The sequence below is a fragment of the Condylura cristata genome, unplaced genomic scaffold (genome assembly GCF_000260355.1).
Source record: "Condylura cristata isolate star-nosed mole 26May11 unplaced genomic scaffold, ConCri1.0 scaffold00015, whole genome shotgun sequence".
NCBI lineage: Eukaryota > Metazoa > Chordata > Mammalia > Eulipotyphla > Talpidae > Condylura > Condylura cristata.
This window is the reverse complement of record NW_004567116.1, coordinates 1,430,254-1,445,203: the sequence shown is the minus strand read 5'-3', so window position 1 is coordinate 1,445,203 and position 14,950 is coordinate 1,430,254. Positions and strand designations below refer to the sequence as shown.

Sequence of the window (14,950 nt, the reverse complement as noted above, 5' to 3'; positions counted from 1 at the left end):
AGACCAAATCAGCGGGCTGTCTTTCCCAGGACCCCCATTCCATCCCTTTCTCGGGGCTGGGCCCCCCTGTGACTTCCCCTGTTTGACCACCAAGACCCAGGTTTGCAGAGTGGGGGTTGGTCTTTGAAAGTGACTAAGGGAATCCCAGGTTGGGTAGTCCCTAGAGAGAAACCCTAGCTCTGACCTATGCCACAGAGGCCAAGGAAAGACCTTGTCCCCACCCCCACGTGAACATGATCTCTGGAAGGCAAATATTGAGGGGGGTTATGTGCATGACCCTGCTCCTCCTCATCCCCTTGCCTCTGGAGAGAAATATTGGAAGCAGCCCCTTCCTGCCCTCTGCAGACTCTCCTGCCAGGGCCTTCAGACCAACACAACCTTTGTCCAGTCACTTTCCTCCGAGCGCACTCGGACACCTGGGTCTCTGCACAGCCTCTCAAGCCTGCTGGAGGCAGCGCCTGCTTCTCAGCTCAGCTGCCGCCAGCCACGGCCCCCTCCGCAGCCTCCGTTCTCCCCCTCCCTTCATCCCCCCTCCCGCTCTCATTCTACGTCATGAGATGACGTCGGAAGCCTGGGAGGGAGGAGGAGCGCCCCCCCCTCCCCAGCCAGCAGCTCCCGCTGCAGTTTGCTTAGCCCAGCCTCCCTCTTTCCCGCCCCCCCTTCTCTAAGCGAGCCCCCCACGCCTGCCAGGAGCTATATAAGCCGGAACCAGGCAGCCGAGGGGGGCAGCGCAGCCGAGCGGAGCCCAGGAGAGGAGAGAGAGAGCCTGAGCGAGAGACGGGGAAGCAAGGAAGAGGAAGCCACCGGCGCGTCGGGACAGGAACGCAGGTGTTCGGAGCGCCCGAGCTGGAGCTCCGCAGCCGCCAGACATGTACCGCTCCACCAAGGGCGCCTCCAAGGCACGCCGGGACCAGATCAACGCCGAGATCCGGAACCTCAAGGAGCTGCTGCCTCTGGCCGAAGCGGACAAGGTCCGGCTGTCCTACCTGCACATCATGAGCCTTGCCTGCATCTACACTCGCAAAGGCGTCTTCTTCGCTGGAGGTGAGCAAACTGGGGTTGCCAGAGACCTGAAATGGCAGGTACCAGAGATAACGGAACTGAGGGAACCCACTGGGACTGCCTCATGTCGAGGGCAGCATGTTGGCTAGCTGGGGAGAGAAGGGACTTGGAGAACTCAAGACTTCCTACTTTTTCTTCCCGAGCTCTCTCCAGACCTCACCTTAGTTCTGAAATGAGGGTTAGAGAGCCTGACCCGAGACTTTAGGGAGGCGGAGAATGGCCCCAGTCCCTAGCAGCGCAGCGGCGCTCCCGGAACTCGGGGAGCGAAGCCCGGGAAGTTGCAGGGATGCAGCCGCCAAAGCTTGGGGAAGAACCGCGGCGGTTCGCCTTGCGGGAAGGACTCTTGAGCCGCCTTTGGGGCGCTGTCCGCGGTGCTGACAGAACCACCGTGGGTGTGTGTGCGAGGCGCTGTCCGCGGTGCCGAAACGCTGTTTCTTTAGAGCGCTGTCCGTGGTTCTGAACCCCAGGTCGACGGAAGTTGGGGTCCCAATTTAGAAGTCAAGGGTTTGCTCACTGGGGAGATCCAGCAACAGGTTCCCTGGGAAAGAGCTGTGGGAAGCGGGTCAACAGGTGTGTGGATTCCTCTGAATTTTCTGGGACTCAGCCCAGGTTTTCCTTACTTCTGTTTTGACCCCCAGTCTTTCTCCTGACTCATCTTGCCCTCTCATCCTGCAGGTACTCCTCTGGCTGGCCCCACAGGACTTCTCTCAGCCCAAGAGCTGGAAGACATCGTGGCAGCACTACCTGGCTTCCTGCTTGTATTCACAGCTGAGGGGAAGCTGTTATATCTGTCTGAGAGTGTGAGCGAGCATCTGGGCCACTCCATGGTGAGTGCTAAGAGTCCTCTCAACTTGTATTGAGGCACAAATGGGAAGCAATGAGATTTGCACTTCTGAGACTCTGACAATTACTGGGGAAGGGGTATATTCCCGAAAGGGGCCTAACCCTTGTGTTGGGATTGTCCTTGGTTGCCTTCACTAATGGACTTCTTTTCTTTCTGTTCCTCAGGTGGACCTGGTTGCCCAGGGTGACAGTATCTACGACATCATTGACCCAGCTGACCACCTAACTGTGCGCCAGCAACTCACCCTACACTCTGCTCTGGACACGGGTAAAATCTCCCTTCTCCCTTCCTCATCCCACTCTCCCTCCTGCTGCCCTGCTCTTTAGTCTTCCACCCTCATCAATTTTTCTCTTTGCCCTCTTAGATCGCCTCTTCCGCTGTCGATTCAACACATCCAAATCTCTCAGGCGCCAGAGTGCAGGCAACAAATTGGTACTTATTCGAGGCCGATTCCACGCTCACCCGCCTGGAGCCTACTGGGCAGGAAACCCTGTGTTCACAGCTTTCTGTGCCCCACTGGAAGCAAGACCCCGCCCTGGCCCTGGCCCTGGCCCTGGCCCTGGCCCTGCCTCACTCTTCCTGGCCATGTTCCAGAGTCATCATGCTAAGGACCTGGCCCTACTGGACATCTCTGAGAGGTAAGCTCAGGGTATTCAGGCTCCAGGAGGAAGGCAGACTAGAGATGAGGGGACCCTAGATTCTGGAGTCAGGGGCAGGGAGGATGGGGGCTGAGGGTTGAAAGGACTGGGGGGAGTGAGATGTTGGGGCATCAAGCAGGATAAACAGAAAGCTGACCTCCCCCTTTCCACTTTCCCAGTGTCCTAATCTACCTGGGCTATGAGCGCAGTGAACTGCTCTGTAAATCATGGTATGGACTCCTGCACCCCGAGGACCTGGGCCACGCTTCTGCTCAACACTACCGTCTGTGTGAGTGTCCAGAGAGTCTGGGGCCAGGGCAGAGAGCTGGGCAAAGGCATGGGAGATCCGATCAGATGGGCCAAGACTACTGTGGAGATCCCAGAGATCAACAGTTAGGATGCTGTGGAGTGAATGTCAGGATGAGAATAGAATCAGAACTGGGAACTCCCAAGTGGTGAGGTCAAGGTGGGGAACTGAGGGGTGCAGGTTAGGTAGTCAGCAAAGAGGACATAATGGATACCCCAGTTCAGTGGAGAGGCTAGCAAGGGGGGAGTTAGGTGTTGTCATCTGATGAGCATACTAACTCTGCACCTTTTGTCCCCCCAGTGGCTGAGAGTGGCGATACTCAGGCAGAGATGGTGGTGAGACTGCAGGCCAAGCTCGGAGGCTGGGCATGGATTTATTGCCTTTTATACTCAGAAGGTCTGGAGGGCCCCATTACTGCCAATAACTATCCCATCAGGTGAGCAGCCAGGCAGGGTTCCTGGGGCACAGAGAGACACAAATCAGGGAACTGCTGGGGAGTGGACACCAAACTCTTACCAGCTGTTTCTCCTCCCTCGCCAGTGACACGGAAGCCTGGAGCCTCCGCCAGCAACTGAACTCTGAGAATACCCAGGCAGCTTATGTCCTGGGCACCCCGACTCTGCTGCCCTCATTGCCTGAGAACATCCTCTCCCAGGAGCAGCGCGCCAGCCCTAACCCACTCTTTGCCCCAGCCCTGGGGGCTCCCAGAAGCACCAGCTTCCCCAGCGCTCCTGAACTGGGTGCTGTTTCAGCATCAGAAGAGCTTCCCCGACCCTCCAAAGAGCTGGGCTTCGGTTACCTGGCACTCCCGTCTGGCATCGAGCCCTCTCTTCAAGCAGACCTGAGCAAAGATCTAGTGTGCACGCCTCCCTACACACCCCACCAACTGGGAGGCTGTGCCTTTCTCTTCAGCCTCCACGAGCCTTTCCAGACCCACTTGCCCACCCCATCCAGCTCTCTCCAAGAACAGTTGACTCCAAGCACCGCGACCTTCTCTGATCAACTGACACCCAGCAGTGCGACCTTCCCAGACCCACTGACTCACCCACTGCAAGGCCAGCTGACTGAAAGCGCAGCCCGAAGCTATGAAGACCAGTTGACTCCCTGCGCCTCAACTTTCCCAGACCAGCTGCTTCCCAGTGCTGCCACCTTCCCAGAGCCACTGGGCAGTCCTGCCCATGAGCAACTGACCCCTCCTAGCACCGCGTTCCAAGCTCACCTGAGCAGCCCCAGCCAGACTTTCCCGGAGCAGCTGAGCCCCAACCCCACCAAGACTTACTTTGCCCAGGAAGGATGCAGTTTTCTCTATGAGAAGTTGCCCCCGAGCCCTAGCAGCCCTGGTAATGGGGACTGCACACTCCTGGCCTTAGCCCAGCTCCGGGGCCCCCTCTCTGTGGATGTCCCCCTGGTGCCCGAAGGCCTGCTCACGCCTGAGGCCTCTCCGGTCAAGCAGAGCTTCTTCCACTATTCTGAGAAGGAGCAGAATGAGATAGACCGCCTCATCCGGCAGATCAGTCAGCTGGCCCAGGGCATGGACAGGCCCTTCTCGGCTGAGGCTGGCACAGGAGGGCTGGAGCCGCTTGGAGGGCTGGAGCCCCTGGACCCCAACCTGTCCCTGTCGGGGGCTGGACCCCCGGTGCTCAGCCTGGACCTGAAGCCCTGGAAGTGCCAGGAGCTGGACTTCCTGGCCGACCCCGGCAGCACATTCCTGGAAGAGGCGCCCGTGGAAGACATCTTCATGGATCTCTCAGCCCCAGACCCCAGTGGGGAGTGGGGTGCTGGGGATCCTGAGGGGGTCCCAGGAGGGACCCCATCGCCTTGCAACAATCTGTCCCCAGAAGACCACAGCTTCCTGGAGGACCTGGCTACATATGAAACCGCCTTTGAGACAGGTGTCTCAGCGTTCCCCTGTGATGGGTTTACTGATGAGTTGCATCAACTCCAGAGCCAAGTTCAAGACAGCTTCCATGAAGGTGAGTGCAGCTGAAACACCCAAGAACCAGTCCCTGTCCCTCCCTGACATGCTGGGTGGAACTAGATGAGGAAACCGCCCCCCCAGGCTTCCCAATGGGTGACACCACCACTGAGGGGTGGTGGTAGTAGCAGCTCTAGTCTCGGGGTCCTTCTGGACAGGCAGCCTGGAGGCCACCCTGAGGGCTCCTTGGGACAAGAGCTAGGGAGCCCTTGGGCGAAGTTTCGTGCTAGTTAACTCTGGGAGGTGCCTGGACCAGCTGTCACCCCCTCCCACTTTACAAAGGGAGACAACAAGGCCTAGGATTTCAGAACCTGCCAGGAGTCCCACAGCAGGTGATGAGAGAGGGCCCAGACCTCCAGCTCAGTATTCTTGTCCCTGCAGGGAATCCAGGCAGGGTTTTGTGCGAGTCTGGGAAAGAGAGTAAAACTCAGCCCAGGCCCCAGCCTGGCTTCCCTGCCAGAACTCCAGCTTTCCAAAACGAAAGCATAGTCTTTCCGTCTGTCCAAGGCTCTCCCCTCGCTGTGAGTCCCCGGCGATCACCCAGTCCCCGGACAGGATCATGCTGTGTGGCCCAGCACCCCCACCCCCAGCCCATGCACCCTCTTTCCTAGTGGACCTTGCTGACTGCTGACTGCTCTGTCTGCTCTCTCCCCCCGCCCCTGCAGATGGAAGTGGAGGGGAACCAACGTTTTGAATAAGTCTGTGACTTAACGTCGTCGAGTATGGCATATTGTCATCAAGACGTGGAGCCGCTCTCCACCCCCCCAGGACTGTTGGGGGGACTCTGGGGGCCGGAGGGGGATATATCTGATTCCCTGGGCCCTTCAGGATTGAGGGGGGAGGTGGGAGGGCAAGGGAGGGGAGCTTCTTTTTAAAACTTAGAGACTTCGAGCGATCCCAGTTTCCATTTCAATCTGTATTCACTCGTAGTGAGTGTCCTTGAATGGGACTTCAAGCGGAGAATGGGGGAGTCTCACTTCCCCGCCCCGCGCTGCCCATGGGCCTGGGCCAGTTCTCCACTCCCGGGGGCCAAGCCACCCCTGGGCCTCGGTGGGGGAAAGGCCGCGCCCAGCGGGCCAGCCTGTGCCCTGAGGGGCTCTTGACACCCACGTAGAATTCTCTACACACCAGTAACGGGATTTCAATTCCGATGGACTCTGCCGCCCTGGCGGCCTTTCTGTGACTTTTGCGCCCCGCGCCTGGGGTGAGGGGCGCGAAGAGACGCTACATTCCTTTCCGATGGAGGAAGGCAGACCGGCCGCGTCACACGCGTGCTTGCCCGAGGCGTGTACCTGGTGCGGGTCTCACCCAGCTGCCACATGGCCTGGGCCTGCCCGGGCGGCCACCTCGTGGTGCTGCGGTGACTTTGTAGCCAACTTTATAATAAAGTCCAGTTTGCCTTTTTGGTAGCTCTGGTGTGGTGCCCTGCTGAGGAAAGGGAGGTGGGGACTTGAAAGGTTGGGAGGCCCAGGTGGGGGTTCCGGGCAGGAGGTGAAGTGTGGGCCTGCTCACAGCCCCGCACACCCCCACTCGCCCCCAGCCATTCATTCAACGCCCTGTGAGGTGCGGGGCTCTCCCTGTGCTCCGAGCTGGAGAATTTGGAGCTGAACAGATGCCACATTTGGCATTTGAGGTGCTCTGTGGCCCAGCACTCGGGGCAGCGGCGCCCGCTCCCTGCCCCACGCAGTGCTCACATGGGGTTGGGGGTTGGGGCTGGCATTTCCTGGGCACGGTTTGAAGTGTCAGGGACATCAGTTTCTTTCTCCAGGCTGGTCCTACAGAGAAGCAGCTTCCTTGCAGGGCCTTGGCGTTGGGCAATTATCTTCATTATCCTTGCAGGAGGTTCTCAGCCGCTAACACTTGTGGGTCCCTTACTCATTGCAACGAAGCCTCTCTGGGTAGGTCTGTCACTTCACTGAGAAAGAAACAGGATCACAGTAAAAAGGGGCTCGTCCCCACGGTGGTGAGCAATCACAGGTGCATACCATCTGTGATCTCTGCTCCCCAAATCAGCGACCATCACCTCAAGCTGTCCCATCTGGATTATCCAAGAACAACCTGACAGGTGTGGGATCGTCTTCCCTCCCTGCGTGAGCTGGCCCAGCACATTTCCAAGCAGAGTATAACTCGGTGGGTCCAGTGAACAGGGCTCCAGACTGCAGGTGATGGGGGGAGATGAAAACCAGGAGACAGAAAGAGCTGGGCTCAAACCTGCTTCCACTGAGTATCACTGAGAGGAGCAGACCTCGGTTTCACACAGGTGAAATGGGGCTCATAAAAATGGCTCCGGGCTCCCACGGTGCTGTGAGGGTTCAATCTGGTCTCTTCATAAAAGGAACACAGGGCAGACTTCAGTTAGTTGGGCAACTCAGAAGGAATGGGAGACACGGACACTGAGGTAGCAGTTTTCAAAGACAAGCCCCAGGCCCTCCGCTTCCCCCACTGGAATTTGGGGACTGGATTCTGGGACCTGAGGGTACAGCACCAGCAACTCCCTGGAGGTAAGTGAAGGGAGCCAGGCTTTCTGCGTCCCCACCACTGGCCTCTGTGGCTACCACCTGTGGCGTCGCCCTCCTAGTTTGCATGGACACCGGGCCGAGACCAGGCTGGGGGTATACACTCACCTGACTTTGCACACCTGGGCCAGGAAGCAGGTGTAAGTGCAGTCACCTGTGCCTGCCAAAGGGTGAGGGAGAAAAGGGCAGTGGCACTCGAAGCGACATGCGGCTGACGGCATACTGCCAGAGGGTGCTCTCTCCCTGGCTGCCCTGTCCCCGATGCAGCATTAAAGGCCTGTAGAACCACCCCAATGCCTCCAACATTCTCTTTTCACCTGCAAGCGCCAGCCATGAACTACCCAGCCTGGGACGGCTGCACAGCACCCTTAAACCACTTCCCATCCTGGGCCCCCCCGCTCTTCGGCTCTGTCCTGCAAAGGGCTTGTTAGCAGCAAGACGGGCACGGAGCTGTCACCCCTTTGCCACCTTGGACAGACTCATGGGTGAATAGCTGGGCAAAGTCCGTCTCTCTGCCTCCCTCACATGTTGGTCTCCAGCTTGGACAGAGAGCTGAATTGTGGGCCCCATGAGGACACTGTCTTAGCCCCGCTCCACCCCTGCCCCAAGAGGGCTCTGTCTGGCACAGCAGGAATATTTTTTCAACATTTATTTATTTGTGCACATAGAAATGGGTACAGGCCAGAGGTGCAGGGCTGTGAAAGGACTCACCAGAGACAGAGTGGGGAGCAGAACAGGCAGATGGACTAAGTACACTGCTGAGGGGGCAGCGGGGAGACGGGAGGGCTCTGCTGTGCCCAGCTGGGTCACCTCGGGGGCAGGGATCGAACTCGCACTGAAGCGACTGAGGCTTGCTTGCAGTGCTACAGCCTAACTCGTTGCTCAACCACGGAGGGCCACAGCAGGGATGTTTTATGGAGAGGACCATTTCTGAAGATCAAGGATTTGGGGTATAAGTCACCGATTTCTAGCACAAAACTTGTTTCCCATGCCCCCCAAAGGGAAAGGGCTAGAACTTTCAGAGTTCAAGTGCCACCTCCCTGGTGGTCAGAGGAACTCCACCAGCCACGAGGAGCTGGAGGAACCAAATAGAGCGTGTATTCGGGACCCACCCCAGAACAGATCAGAAAAGAGGCTTGGTTACAAAGTAAGGACATCTGAATAAAGCATGGACTGGAGTTTATGATGTCTCCACATTGGCTCACTTGTGACAAATGCACTATATTAGTTAAGATGTTACTAACGGGAAACCCGTGTGTGGACTGCAGGAAAAAGCTCCCTACTTTACTCACGCTCTTCTGCACATGTATATCTTTCCTTTAAAAAGTAAAACTAAATAAAAATAAAAAAGCAAAAAGAGTGTGAGAAGAAAATAAACACCTCACTGGTGCGGCCCTGTGTTGGGGGCGGTAGGGGATCCTGGATGAGAAGGCGCTGAACGTCCAGAACCAGGGCCCCAAGGGCCCGCGCCAGGTAGAGGAAAAATTAAAAGGGCCGATTGCGCCCTCTGCTGGCCAGAGAAGTCTCTGCTTCTGTTCGTCCCGGACTGCCCCAGACTGTTCTAAGGTTACCGGGCAACTCAAGGTGAATTGGGGTGCCTGTCTGTGGGTCCTCACCCCTACGCTTAAGATTCAGCTGCACACACACACAAACGGTCAACAATGGGTTTATTTACAAGGAAAAAAGAAAAGGAACAACCCAGGGAAAGAGAGAGAGATACAAGTTAACTAATGTGTCTTACAGTTCTGCTGACCTGAGACCCCAACAGCACACTGAAGGCTGAACAAGAGGCCAAGAGAGAGACCCTCAGACCACCGTGTCTGGTTTTATATCCAAAAGCCCAAACAGCTGCCTGATTCAGCCCTCAGGTCCTCACAGTCCTCCCTTCACGTTGCTGGGGTTTGCAGTTTGGGGGCTGGGGTGGGGGTGGAGCCCTGCATCTGTAGAGTGCATCCAGGACAACCTTCCCCCCAACACTAATTTGGAGAATCCAACCGACTCAAGCTACGATACTTCTGAAGCAGACCTGCTCTCACCCAGTTCCCTTCCCTCCAATGCATGAAAGCTTCCCTAGAGGCAAAGTGTGGGAGAAACAACTCGAATCTTGGGACATAGGGACTGCACTCCAGTGCCCGTCCCGCCCTCTCATTTGTTCTTGGGACAAAGGCCGTGACCCCCTGGTGGTGTAGCAGAGCTCTTCAGAGGGTGGACAAAGGGCTTGAAGGAGAGGATGTGGCCCGCACAAGGTGCTGAGGCTCAGCTCTATGAAGCTGTCGGCAGCCTCAGCAGTGTGAGTTGGACCCCCGGCCAGGGAGGGACCCCCATGGGCACAGCAGCCGTCTCCGTGTCCCCGCTGCTCCCTCAGCAGCGTGTTTCAGTTCATCTGCCTGTTCTGCTCCCCACTGTCTTTGGTCTGCACAGCATAAATAAATAAATCTTTTTTAAAAAATAAAAGAAGTCTATCCTAAAGGAAATAACCAGAGACGTTGTCACCCTGGGCTCTAGCCCCTTTCTTTGCAGCTGTATGGTAAACGATGAGGCTTTCCCGCGCCCTCCCGCCACGCCGAGGGCCCCGGGCTTGCGCCTGTGATAACGGGCAGAGCGCGCGGGCGCATGCGTGGTGTAGACACCTGTGCTGGGTGGGGGGGGGGCGGGATGAAGGAGCCGCAGGGAGACCGGAGGGGTCTGCTGCGGCCTGGGGGCCCCTCCCTGGCCCGGGCTCGAACTCCTGCTGCCCTGGCTGTGACAGCTTCACAGTGCTGCGCTTTAACCTGTTGCGCTACCAGGGAGGGCCTGGGAGCGACTGTTCTGCTGCAGTAACAACCCCCATATCGCCAACCTAATGGACCAGGTTTGTTTCTTGCTCACACACGCAATGGGCCCGGAGAGCTTCGGCACCGCTGCCGGCTCAGCGCTCACAACACCGGTTTGGGCCTCAGCGCGTGGCAGTAACTTCCCGCACATTTCACGTCTCTTATTTTAGCAGGTCACGCAGCCTTGCTTCATTTCAAAATGCAGGACGTGCAAGCCCAAGGGGAGAGGGAGCAAAGCAGAAACACTGGGAGCCTCGCTCAGCGTGCCCCGCCATCACAGCCAGCACCCTAAGGTGGCCCCGGGTCCCTGCTTCCTGACACGCCTCGGTGTAACTCCTTCTCGACTGTGACACTGGGTGAGTTGTGTCATCACGTAAGACTCTCTTCGACTGGCTTTGAGGCCATGATGGGAAAGACCGCGCAACAATCATGTGCAATGGGAAATAGAACCTTCTCTAGGTGAGTCTCAGTCCCAGTCAACACCTTGACAGCACTTTTCTGGGATCTACGAGACTGCACAGAAACTGTGACTCAGAACACTGCTTTAAGCCCCTAAATGTGTGATCGCGTCGCTATGCGCAGATAGATGGCTAGGCGACAGAGGCCCTAGCCCAGGCTTCTCCCACCAGCCGGTCTTGCCGTAAAGCCTGGAGGCTTCATTTGAAGACATCCCCTGGGAACGTGGCTGCGCCCTCCTCATACCCTTCCAGCCAGGCTTCACCTTTGAGACATCACTGTAGCTAGTTAACGTGTGGGGGGCTGCGGGTAAACAGCGCCCCCCGGTGGCAGGAGCCGTGCCCATCACGCTCCGCAGTCCTCCAGGGAGCACCCAGCCCCGCGCCCACACTCAACCCAAAACCACTTTCCAAACGATGTTCATCAGAGTCTGGTTTTGTCTTTTGCGCAAACAACAAAATACCTGCAGTGGAGAACTTGGTTCAAAAAAAGTTTACCCATAGGCAGAATAGTTAGCAGTCGTTAAAAAGTGTTTTAGGAAGATAATAAAAATGGGCTAAAAATGCCAAATTAAAAGTAGAATGCCATAGTAGATTGAATAGAGCAGGATCCCAAGTTGCTTTTGCAAAAATATGATACACACGAATATAACTGCACTGAGGGGGAGAAAGTGAAACAGCAAACACCCAGATATTCACAACTAGGAATTTTACACTTCCCAATCTTCTCTGTGACAGGAGGTGCCTGGCACATGACAGGGCTCCATCAACATCCAACCCGTCACCCCAACTCTCTGAGGTAACGGGGTAAGCCACTGGCTCCCGGGCGCTGGCCACCTTGGGCTGCTGAGGCTGCCACCTGCCCCGGCTGTAGCAGACGGGCCTGCGGGCGGCCTGTGTGGAATCTCTGCTTGACCGTGAGCTGAAGTCCCCACGCATCTGTTTCTGTGGAGGCAGCGAGTCCCAAAGAGGTATTTTCATCAAATTTTATGGATTCGACATTCACAAAACTCCTAATTTGGGGGGCACACCTCAACGTGTCACATGCCTGTAACACATCTTACCCCTGCTGGCCCCTGGCCTGGCAACCACCATCATTTTCTTTTTTTTTTTTTTTTAAGAGTTATTTATTTGTGCATACAGAACTGGGGTACAGGCCAGAGGCTCAGGGGCGGCGAGAGGATTCACCAGGGACAGAGCAGGGAGCAGAACAGGCAGATCGACGAAGTCCACTGCTGAGGGAGCAGCAGGGAGACAGGAGAGGGCTACTGCGCCCTGTGGGTCCCTCCCTGGCCGGGGAATCGAGCTTGAGCTGAAGCAGGGCTGTGGCTGGCTTCGTAGTGCCGCACTTTAACCCACTGTGCTGCCAGGGAGGGCCCTAGTTTTCTAAAGGGTTGAGATGAGAGCTGTCTGGCAGAAGTAGAAGCAACAGCTGCTGCTTCTATAGACCAGACCCTGGCATCATTGCCCCCACCGTGCCCCATCCTGTTCTCACTCCTGGAGGAAGGGGACAATTCTGATTTGTAATCAGAAGGGTCAGGGTTCTCTTCCCACCTCTGCCCAGTCAGAGCCTGGGCGAGTTGCTCTGTGGCTGAGGCGGCCAGAAGACCCTGCCTTCCTAGGACAGCTAAAGTCTGTCCACGGTGGCTACTGTCAGTACGGCCTGTGTGCCCCCAAGTCCCAAGGCAGCAACTGAGAGTGGGTGAAAAAGGATGTTTATTTGGGTTTGATTCCCTGATACAGCCACATGTGCAAACACATAAAATAAGGCAAAAATTACTAGGTCGGTAGGACCGCTCTTCCTCCCCTCTGGCACAGTCTGCCAAACTGGCGCCCTGCCTTTCCAATTTCTCCCTTCAAAACCATGGAGTCTGGGGTCCAGGGGTCACTTCTTGGCAGCCTCTGCCTGGGCTGCCAAATCAGCTTCCTTCTGAGCAGCCAGGAACAAGGCCCGCTCCTTCTGGAATGCAGCCAGCTCCTCGGCACTGAGGCTGCAGGCACAAGAAGCCAGTGGTGAGTGATTGGCCTGTGGCTACCCGGCCCTTCTCCCCTCCTAGGCCTCCAAGCCTCTGCCTCTGTCTCCTTGGCCAGGAACGCCACCCTAGCACCCCAACACTTCTGCCTGGAGTGTGCACCAGCAGCAAGTGGATAGTAAAGGGGTAAGTGCTGCCCTGCAGCTGTCTGGCCAGGAGCTCTGCCACCCAGTCTCTCATGTGAAGGCAACAATCACTGAGGTTATCCAAAGCCCCCTGCTGGCCCGAGGACCAGGTTGAACTTGAGACCTGTCTGACTGGCCCCTGTATGTGGCCTCCCTCGGGGGAAGGTGACTCTCCCACTGAAATGTGCCCCCTCAACTTTGCACCAGTCAAGAATTTTCTGGGGCCTCCCCTGACCCTCCCCTCCCTGGACACTCACTCCTTCACCACCCGAATGCCCAAGGAACGGGCAGAGCCAAGAATGGAGCGGACAACAGCAGACAGGGGCACATCTTGTAGGGCGAAGGCATCATCTTGGGCTTTGACGCGGGCAATTTCATACACGTGCTTCAGGCTCACCAGGCCTGCCACCTCTTGCCCTGGGGGAGGAAACAAGTAGCCCAGCAGGTGCCATCACCTCTTTCAGAGCCTCCAGAAACGTAGGTGCCCACCTGGGCCCTCACCTGTGTGCCGGGCTCCCTTCTCAATCCCAGCAGCTGCCTTCAGGAAGTAGGACACAGTGGGTTGTCCAATCTTTATGTCAAATGTCCTGTCAGGCTTCACAGTAAAAAAGAAATCATGAAACTATCTCGTCCTGCTTCCCCACTCCCACTGCCGCAGAAAGTCCCATCACCTCTACTCCAGGCCAAACTCCAGGCCCCAGTGAGATGGAGGGACAGAAGTGCCATGTGGCAGGGCAGGCTCAGAAATGACCAGCTGGTCTACACTATGAACAGGGAGAGTGGCGCCTGGGGCGACTAGCCAGAGCTAAGGGCCCGCAGCAACCTGTTCCAGGGCACCCCAGTGTGAATTGGGGTGTCTGTGGGTCCTCACCGCGTGATTAAGATTCAATCGTACTGGGGACACGCACAGAAAGGTTCGATAATGGGTTTGTTTACAAGGAGAAAGGTAAAGGAACAACCCAGGGAAAGAGGGAAGGAAATACAAGTTAACTAGAGTAGTGTCCTACCAGTTCTGCTGACCCGGACTCCACCAGCATCGTGAAGACCGATCGAGAACCAAATGACCAGCCCGGAACCACCAGGCCAAGAGCCCACCAGAGCCCACATGTCCGGTCCACAGTACGACTGAATCTTAAGCGCACGGGTCAGGACCCACATATAGGCACCCCAATTCACACTGGGGTGACTTGCAACAACCTTAGAGGCCGGGGGGGGGGGTCAGGGAGGACTGAAAGGGAAAGTGAGGATCAGAATCTCAACTCTGCACCTTCACAAAAATCTTGGTGGGCAGGGGAATGCCTTCCTTGATGTCCTTTGTCTTCTCGTTGAACTCCTTGCAGAACTGATTGATGGAGACGCCTCGCTGTGGGGAAGCACAGGGGTCAGCATCGGATTCCCACCACCCCGGGGTCAGCATCGGATTTCCACCACCCCGGGGCTCCATCGGCTCCCACTTCCCGGTCGCCAGGCTCTGACCAGAGTCCATCACTTTCTGTGCCAGCTGACTTGCATGCATTCGCCATCTATCCCACACCCGGGGGTTGGGCTGGGGGCGCTGAGCCCCGAAAGGGCCGTGTCATCGGCTCCAAGGCATTCATCGTGTGGGCAGCAGCGCCGAGCTTGGCCGCGACCCCCCCCCCGCCTGCAGGGCCCGCACCCTCCACCCGGGACTGTGTCCCGCGCTTCCCACGCCGGGTTCCAGCCGCGGCTGCACCTGACCCAGGATGGGGCCCAGCGGGGGCCCGGAGACGGCCTGGCCGGCCCGGACGATGGTCCGGATCACGCCCTCGGCTGCGGGCTTCTTAAGCGTCCGAGTGGCCCGGCTGAGCTTCGACATGCTGAAGGGATCCCGGCCTCAGCGCGCCTCAGTGTAGCAGTTAGAGCGAGCGCCAGGGCGCCGCCATCTTGGGTCAGGGTCCTCACGTTCCGTTTGGGGCGAAGGGGCCTCACGTTCGGTTAGAGCGGCTGAGGCCACAAATGGCAGTTTTGTTCCAGGACTCCCGCTCTCCAGCTGGTAAGAAAACGAGGAGCAGATACAAAGGAAAGCGCTTAGTTCGCCCTGTGACGATGGCGGGGCCCGACCGCCGTGGGCACCGGCGCGCACACAGGCAGTGCCGCGGGCAGCCACACGGGGCCCTCGGCGCCGGCTCGGCATTGTGGGAACAGTAGTTTGACCGCGGCG

At 57.4% G+C, this 14,950-nt stretch overlaps 2 protein-coding genes across 2 annotated transcripts; one reads left to right on the top strand and one right to left on the bottom strand.

Moving 5' to 3' along the window:
* Positions 1–692: 692 nt before the first annotated feature.
* On the top strand, positions 693–6,235 carry NPAS4 (neuronal PAS domain protein 4). Its single transcript, XM_004682594.1, has 8 exons — positions 693–1,044; positions 1,738–1,889; positions 2,071–2,173; positions 2,271–2,544; positions 2,724–2,833; positions 3,152–3,287; positions 3,392–4,824; positions 5,492–6,235. The coding sequence occupies exons 1-8, from the start codon at positions 870–872 to the stop codon at positions 5,518–5,520; spliced, it is 2,412 nt and encodes an 803-aa protein (XP_004682651.1). The 5' UTR covers positions 693–869; the 3' UTR covers positions 5,521–6,235.
* Positions 6,236–11,955: 5,720 nt separating this feature from the next.
* MRPL11 (mitochondrial ribosomal protein L11) lies at positions 11,956–14,870 on the bottom strand. The gene is made up of 5 exons (XM_004682589.2): positions 14,483–14,870; positions 14,036–14,131; positions 13,270–13,363; positions 13,026–13,185; positions 11,956–12,601 (listed from the first exon to the last, which is right to left on the bottom strand). The coding sequence occupies exons 1-5, from the start codon at positions 14,603–14,605 to the stop codon at positions 12,496–12,498; spliced, it is 579 nt and encodes a 192-aa protein (XP_004682646.1). The 5' UTR covers positions 14,606–14,870; the 3' UTR covers positions 11,956–12,495.
* Between the last annotated feature and the right edge of the window lie 80 nt (positions 14,871–14,950).

Excerpts from the sequence above, each read along its gene's own strand:
- MRPL11 (XM_004682589.2), bottom strand. The coding sequence starts at position 14,605 with ATGTCGAAGCTCAGCCGGGCCACTCGGACGCTTAAGAAGCCCGCAGCC. Across the intron at positions 14,132-14,482 it reads TGGGCCCCATCCTGGGTCAG|CGAGGCGTCTCCATCAATCA; the intron begins GTGCAGCCGCGG and ends GCTTCCCCACAG. Across the intron at positions 13,186-13,269 it reads GAAGGGAGCCCGGCACACAG|GGCAAGAGGTGGCAGGCCTG; the intron begins GTGAGGGCCCAG and ends TTCCTCCCCCAG.
- NPAS4 (XM_004682594.1), top strand. The coding sequence starts at position 870 with ATGTACCGCTCCACCAAGGGCGCCTCCAAGGCACGCCGGGACCAGATC. Across the intron at positions 1,890-2,070 it reads AGCATCTGGGCCACTCCATG|GTGGACCTGGTTGCCCAGGG; the intron begins GTGAGTGCTAAG and ends TCTGTTCCTCAG. Across the intron at positions 4,825-5,491 it reads TCAAGACAGCTTCCATGAAG|ATGGAAGTGGAGGGGAACCA; the intron begins GTGAGTGCAGCT and ends CCGCCCCTGCAG.